Here is an 8,012-nt window from a genome sequence, read left to right on the forward strand (position 1 = left end):
TGTGTGTGAGAGAGAGAAAGTGTTAGAGAGAGAGAGGGGGAAAATTAGCCACACAGGGTTGCACAGTGTAGTAAGAAAATAATTTCTAACATAATCACTGAAAGTGGGTCGCAGATTATTTTAGTCTTTTTAAAGTGTTTGTTGACATGATCACCTAACTTGTATCCGAGTTGTTTCTTAAAACCAAAGCTGTGATAAAAACACAGTCTACAGGTGAAAAAAAAATCTGAGTGCAGCCGATTCGTGCTCTCTCTCAGCTTTGTTAACAAGCCCTTATGGATTTCAAACTCTGTGCTTCTCCTGTAATTGATGCCGGTCCGTGTTCACTTATTCTTCACTGCTGTAGGTAATAGTTGACATAGCTTTATCTTCACGTGATTGATGGTTAAGAGATAAAATTAAATAACAAATAATCCTGGTAATAATGTACCAATTGGATATCCTGAATTGGTGTTGGTGGATTAGGCATCAGCCAGATGCGACAGATCGATGTTAAATACATTAAGAGAGAAGCGCACACAGATTTTAAATAGGAAAAATTAAAAGCAGCACTGGTATTGGATTGTTACTTGGTATCATCATTGATATTAGGACAAAAAAACAAAAATATAGCTTTTGAATACAAAACTGTTGAGACTCTTGAACATGAGGTGATGCAGCTTCCAACCGGCATTTGAATGCACCATGTGTAAGATATCAGAGTCCATGCTTTAAACTGCGTAACCATTTAATGACAACACAACTCAGAGTGCCTGCTGCTATTGATTACCTATCTGAAGCTACTTATTGTTACCAGTGAGTGTAACCAGGCTGAATAGAAAGCGGAAAATCAATTTGAAAAGTGTTTAGTACTAAACTGATTTGTCAATTTATGGACTTATTTAAAAGAATTAGAAAGTTAAATTAATTAAATTATAATGAACTATTTTGGTGATTAATTGTCATCATTAATTCATGATGAATAATTCCAGCTTCATGGTTGTGTCTGCTTTTCTTTGTCTTGTGTGATAGTAAACTGAATATGTTTTGATTTTTGGACTTTTGGTTGGACAAAATCAACCACTTTGGGTTTGAGAAAATTATAATAGTCATTTTTAATACTTTCTGACCTTTTTGGAGACCAAATGAGGAAATAATAAGTAGTTGCAGCCATATATGTTATGTTTGGAAAATTGTTTGCTTGACAATAATATTACATGTGCATGATTAAAAGTAAACAGACTAAAGGTAAACATTGTTGATTGATCCTCTAAGAGCAATTTTACATTGTACATATATTATGTTTTCTGTTGGATTGTAATATAATAATAGTTAAGTCATTGTGATGACTGTAATAAAAACTGATCCTCGCTTTGTGTGTTTTTATCCCCGCAGTCCACTGAGCTCACCGTCTCCCCAGGTGTGAGTGGTTGTGTGTGTGAGGGTCAGTAAGGTGTGTGCATGTGTGTGTGTACTGAGTGTGTTTTGGGTTTCGGGGATGTACTGTCTGTACCAGGATCGGGAAGAACTGGAGGATGATCTCTATCAAGAGGATGAAGAGGATTCTGAGGGGTCAGAGGCCAACAGCGAGCTGGAGTTCCGCCTCTACAGCCAGCTCCACTACTCCTCTAATGCTGGGGAGATCGAGGAGCAGAGGGACAGGGGAGAGGAGGCGGAGGGCCAGGAGAGCCAGCAGCTTGAGGTGACTGAAAAGTCTTCAGATGTTGATGCAGAACTGGAACACACTGGAGAAAGTGGGCCTCCATCACCAAATATAAGCAAGTTACTGCAACACCTGAAGAAGAAGGGAGAGAAACGTGATAAACAAAAGAAGGGGGAAAGTAACCCTAAAGGTCAGAGGTCGTCTTCGTCTTTTTTTGAGGAGGTAATCGTGATTGACTCCAGCCCTGATGTCATCTCCATCTCTGAGGGTGACACTGCCGATGATGATGATGAAGGGGTCTGTGCCTTAAAGGGTCAAGGCTTACACCGGCTGCAGACTTCCACACCGGCCCAACAGGTAAAGAGCAAAAGAGTGGCATGTTGTGTGTGACTGCTTGTCTCTGCTGTGTGTGACTACCTTTAGTTACTGTTGTTACACCGGTCAAGCTTTCCATTCATTCACAGCACATATGGATAAGTAATGATGGCAGATTTACCACTCGAAACAATCCCTAATTTTAGACAGTGAGAGCACCTTCTCATTTCTAGATAGTGGCTGTTGAGTTTGCCGTTGTAATGAGTTTTGCAAATTTCATATAAAAATATAAAGTTAAGAATTATATGTATCCTCATATGTGTGTATATTAATTTAATTGATACTGACAGCTCAAGATAGACAGGAAAAGGTGTGAGCGAACCCACGGCCGCTGCAGCAAGGACTCAGTGTTTTTGTATCGCAATGTAGTGCTAGTTAGTCCTATTAGGTATAACAAGGAAAAATGTATGATCAGATTATTTCATTCATCCTAACAAAACCCTGTTTGGCTGCTTGTCCCTATGTAACCCTAAACTCTGCATTCAGGACCTGCTTCCAGATATTGGGGAAATACTACAATACTTACTCTTAAGTATTGTACTTTTTTTTTGGAACAATATTGAGAAAGCTGCTTTGATTCAACTCTGTAACTTTTTAAATTTGGATGGTCTTCTGGACAGATTTTAATCTGCACTGATAAATATATTAAATGACATTTGTCTGAATATCGATTCCAGTAAAACATGTGCTTTGGTGCTGTTTGATCTTAGTGCAGCCAAGTGATAACCACAGAATACTTCTTATGTTGTCTTATATATAGCATATCTCTAAGGCAGACCACCATGACATGTGGAGTTCCCCAGGGTTCGATTCTCAGGCTGCTCTTATTCAACCTGTACATGCTCCCTCTAGGTCAAGTCATACAAGACAATTACACTGCTTATCACAGCTACGCAGACAACACTTCGATTTACGTAGCTCTTTTTCCAAGACAGAAATTACTGCACTTTTATTTCCTTGGTTGCATTTGAGGCAACTTATTACTGAACTCTGACTGTATTTCTAGTCTATTCAATTTGTATTTTTCTGTAATTTTATTCTGTGTTTTAACGCTTTTAAAAATCATTCTACTGCTTTTCTTTGCCTATATCAAGCACTTTAAATTGCTTCTGTGTTATGCTAAATACATAAAACTGCCTTTCTTTACTAGTCGTGAAGAGAGAGGAGTCTTTTTTTTTACGCAACCCCACAAACACTAATGTAACTCTAGTTAACAATAAAACATAATCTGCCCTTCGTCCACTGCACTCACTTGTCTATAATCAGTGTTTTGTAGAAGAAGAGTAAGAAAGTTAGATGTTGTCGGGCCATTTTTCCCATTTCATGTTCCTTTACTCTGAATTCACAGTACTGGTTGCTGTTTTGTCAAGCTACTGTCCAGTGGGCAGTGCCAGTTAGCTGATTGATTGCTGTAAAGCTTCAGCAATCAGGGGGGCATGTAGCAATGCTAAAAGACTTGCTGCTGTAGCAGAGCATTACCCAAAAGTTTAACTCTAGCTACAGATAGGTGACAATTTGAATGAAATACCAACACAGATCTCTTTTCCATTCCCCCATAGGCGTTGATCATCATCAAAACATTCAATGACCACTCGCATCCTTTATGATCCTTTGTTTCTCCACTCATTCATTTAGGTTTTTCCTTTAATTTGTCACCAGTCTGTATGTTACAATAAATGGGTGATAACGTTTAACAGTGGCCTTATTTTTCTGACAGTTCATAGCTAGTGCTTTTATCAGTTCATTCAGGGATGCATTATGGTGCAACTGAAAGCTTTGTAATTACATCTACAATATGGTTGTTGTTTGGTCATTTAGGGAACCCAGAAAAGGAAGAACGGTCTCGGTGTGCCAGTGACTGTGGACTCCAGCAGCTCTGAATCTGATTCAGAGGAGTCTGATTCAAAGTCTGAGTCTTCTGAGTCTTCTGAGTCTTCTGGGTCTTCTGGGTCTTCTGATTCATCTGATTCGGACGGCCTGGAGAACTGGATGATCCTTGGTCCAGGGAATCAGGACGGAGACCAGTCCATCTCACTCAACCTGGAGGGAAGGTCTGACTGCAATGCAGGTGTGTCTTTTTGTTTATGCGTGGCCTCATCTATTTGTCTGTACGGTGTGCACTGGGTTTGTGCATTGTTAGACCTTTGTGGTATGTTTTTGTGCGTTTTGAATGTGTTTGACCAGAAGAATGGAGGCAGGGAGTCATTTTGTACGGTCCAGCTCATTCAGAACACTTAACCTACCTGCAGCTCATTGATAAGGAGCGGGCACAGCGATGGGCTACACTCTGAACAATCTGCGTACATGCATGTTTCTATGTACATATGCAGCATCTGTGTCTGCATGTTTACAAATTTGTAAGTTCTTAGCATTCCTGGCACTGTCTTCCCAGCCGCTCACTTCTCTGATGCATCTTTAAGTATGTTTGTGAGCATTATGTATTGATATGTGCGTGAGGGCTTGTGCAAGTGTGAATATTTGTGTTTATAAAATATTCCAGTTCTAATCAGCATGCATGTGTACATACACACGCATACCAACAGTCATAACACTAATGCCAAAAACAAACAAACGGAGAGACAACAACGCAGGAGGAGAGGGAGGGGAGGTCGAGAGAGATGGGAGTAATCAAAAAATGAATAAAAATGTTTCCTGCAAATCTCTTCAGATCTACACATTATCTTAACCTGCAGCCTCAGCAACCTCTCCAGCTCCTCTCCTGATCCCCCCTCCTTCTCCCTCCTACCTAACGCTCTCCCATCTCATTCTTTTATCCTATTTTCTCACTATTGTGCGCTCTCTCTCTCTCTCTCTCTCACCGTTTCTTCCTCATTTAAATTTCCCTCGGCTGATGTTTCTGCAAGAGTGCTCACTGCCTCCTCTACACACAACTGGGCTAAAGGAGGGGGTCTGGAGCTGGTGGGAAGGCTTGAGGTTTTGGCCTGGTTTTGGGAGGAAAGGAGGGTTTTAGGTCTCTCTTTCTCTTTCTCTCATTCTCTCTCTCTTTCTCTGTGTCTGTGTTTCTCTCTCTCTCTCTTTCTCTCTCTCTCGTCTGGCTTCTCTCTGTGATCTTTGGAGCTTGACCTCATGTCTGCACATGGGGGGTCATGGGTGTGGTGTGGAAGGGGTCTTAAAGTGGGAGGAATGGGGGAGGGTTTAGAAAAAAAAAAGAAGGGGGAATTGAAAGCAAGGAAATTTGAGGGATGAAGCTCTATAGTCTTGAGCTGGAAGCTAATTCGATGCTACACAGTAATTCTAAGCAAGGTTTGAGTATGTAGTGTTTGTTCACACTGGGAAAGTGGTAAAATCTATTTTTCTTGTACTTATAAAACGTATCGTTTCCCTCCGTGCCGTAGAGCTCCAATGTCATACAAAAACATCACTAGGGGACATGTTCATTTATTGTACTGCCGTTTATTTACAGTCAGTCCTGCACCAAATGTATTAATCCACAGCTGAAAATAGCCCCCAATAAACGCGCTCTTTACTATTGTTTCAGGAAAATAATTGGCCTTTTTGAAATTTAAACAATATATTTCTGAGCTGTTTCAAAAGATTTCCATTTTCAGTAGAAACAAATCGCCTTGAGTCCGTTTTAGTTTTGATCGTTTGATGTAATTCGTTATATTCGTTCGAAAATATAAAATATGCCAGCAATGGATTCCCACAGTGTTTTATAGCATAAGTGGGCCACCTTGAAACAAAGACCACCTCTGCTAACTCACATTCATGAAATAAAACATTAACTGTTCACCAAAAAAAAGCAGCAGATATCATTACATATATGATATTTCATACAGAAAATATCATATATGTAATGAGTGTGTCAGCCCAGGGCTATCATCTGCTAAGTAAGATGATAAAGAGGTACATAAAGATCTGGGTGGCTACCTCCTCTGTGAAGCAATTTCCTTGTGGAAACACTGCCAACCCCGGTCTTTAAATGTACTAAAAAGATTTTTGAGTGTTGATGTAGACTAGTTTCCCACATTGTGAACTGAGTATATTTTGGTTTTGGCCTGTTGATTGAACAAAACGACATTTGAAGATGTAACCTTGAGCTCTGGAAAACTGAAGACAGACATTTTCATGATTTTAAAACTTTTCATTGACAAAACAAATTATCAATTTATTAAGAACATAATTGTCAAATAAGTAATATAATAGCTGATGAAAATATTTATTTGCAGCCATTTCAAAATCTGTTTTAATGGATGTCAGTCAGCTTTCATATTGCTTGATTTCCATTCAACACAAAACACTAAAGTGTATTAATTTCATGTGCACTTACTGCATAATGAAAATGTATATATGGCCTATACTGTATACAATATGGAACTTGGACACAGTTTTGATTGATTATTCCTCCCCTTGGCCTCTTTGCTGGTGCGAGTTTAATTATGCTTTATGGCGAGATAGTATACTGACTAATTCTCTTCCTCTGAGAATTTGTTTCACATACCCTTTTTATTTTATGAAGAAATGCAGAGAGAAGGCCAATGTTTAGGTCATTTAGATATGACAGAATTTTTATGACTACTATGACCGTTACATCCATAAACCAGGGCTGTTGGATAGATATAAAGATTGATTTCTGTTTTTTATATGCCATGTTGGGTGTTGACTTCTGTAGCCTGGGAACCTAGCTTGTTTTTTTTACAGTGTGTGTGTCTGTGTGTGTCTGTGTGTATATGTGTGTATATGTGTGTAACAGGTTTGCACAGCAGTGACTAATAGTATTTGTACGCCTAAACCCCATCTCAGCATCACCATCAAATTGCATTCACTACACTTAGTCTCCCTCTTTCACCCTACAGAAATTGAATCCTTTCTTCCTCCTTCTCTCTTTCTCATTCTGTCTCTCTCTGTCTCTCTCTCTCTCTACATGGTGTCACTTGTTCACATACTTTTACAATCTAATCTTCTCTCACTCCTTCACATATGTTTTTTTTTATCAAACACATGGACACACATGCGCACACACAGCCCGAGTAGCTATCTGTCACCTGGCTGTACAGGGGGCAGCTGCTGGTGGGTGGATCTGTAGAGACATTGGATAAGGAAAAGAGAAAAGATAGTAGAGAAAAGGGGGATGAGCGAGGGCCGTCTGCTTGTCCGACAGCCATGCAGCAGCAACCAGATGGAACAAGAGAGAAAAAGCAGGGCTTCCCAAAATCCAGCTCAGTGCCTCTCCCACCCAGAGAAGGTGTACGTGTACATGCCCGTGAATGAATCTGGGGTGTAGGCGGGGTGTGCTGAAGCTAAACTTGAATCGTAAGTGGTTAAACTTCACTCAGTGGTCACACTTTTTTTTTTCCTTTTCTCTGTTGCTCCCCCCAGTTCTCTCCTTCGCTTTTTTTGTCCCTTCGGTCTTGGTCAGTGCACACCAAACTTTGTTTGAGGCTTAAAGAGTCAGCTCTGGCTCACTATCGGGGTGGCCGATCACATCAGTGTGTGTCTGAGTGTGTGTGTGTCTCAAGAGTGTGTGCCTGCTTCATTTAAAGTCTTGGTGAATTAGAGAGTAAGGAGTGTGTTTGTGTGTTTGTACCCAAAAGGTTAACTCTCTCTATCTCACAGAGGAGGAAGGTAAGCTCTTCTCTTCTCTTCTCTTCTTTCTCGTAGATATTTTCTCTCTGTTGTATTGTTCTTTACAGTTTTGTCATGCTGTTCAGATTGCCTGTGCAGAACAAAAATTATTTTATGGTCTCAAATATGTGCGAGTGTTTTCATTCTCTGCCGTGATATGTGTAAGTGAATGAGTGATGCTGCTTTGGGCCTGAAGTGTTTTCCTGCAGCTTCTTGCACTCTGAGACCTCAGTTGGCCTTTGTATATTGCGCACTGTGTATCATCTTAACTCACATGCCAGTATACTGTACGCACAGAGGGAAATATGGATTTAGTTGGCTTCTCTGTGTGTTTGTGGCTGTGGGCTTTGGGATTGTAAAATGAGATTACAATGGCATTTTGGGTACCACACTAGGTGTGTGTGTCTGT

The 8,012-nt window shown here is 40.2% G+C and overlaps 1 protein-coding gene across 1 annotated transcript in view; it reads left to right on the plus strand.

Moving 5' to 3' along the window:
- Window positions 1-8,012, plus strand: part of zcchc7 (zinc finger, CCHC domain containing 7) — a 44,224-nt gene that overhangs the window by 2,483 nt on the left and 33,729 nt on the right. Inside the window, exons 2-3 of the mRNA XM_035660002.1 lie at window positions 1,375-1,999; window positions 3,836-4,085. Coding sequence (XP_035515895.1) covers window positions 1,478-1,999; window positions 3,836-4,085 — 772 coding nt within the window. The 5' untranslated portion in view covers window positions 1,375-1,477. The remainder of the gene's footprint in view (window positions 1-1,374; window positions 2,000-3,835; window positions 4,086-8,012) is intronic.

This window comes from Morone saxatilis, unplaced genomic scaffold (genome assembly GCF_004916995.1).
Source record: "Morone saxatilis isolate NCDOM2014 unplaced genomic scaffold, NCSU_SB_2.0 Contig17, whole genome shotgun sequence".
Classification (NCBI taxonomy): domain Eukaryota; kingdom Metazoa; phylum Chordata; class Actinopteri; family Moronidae; genus Morone; species Morone saxatilis.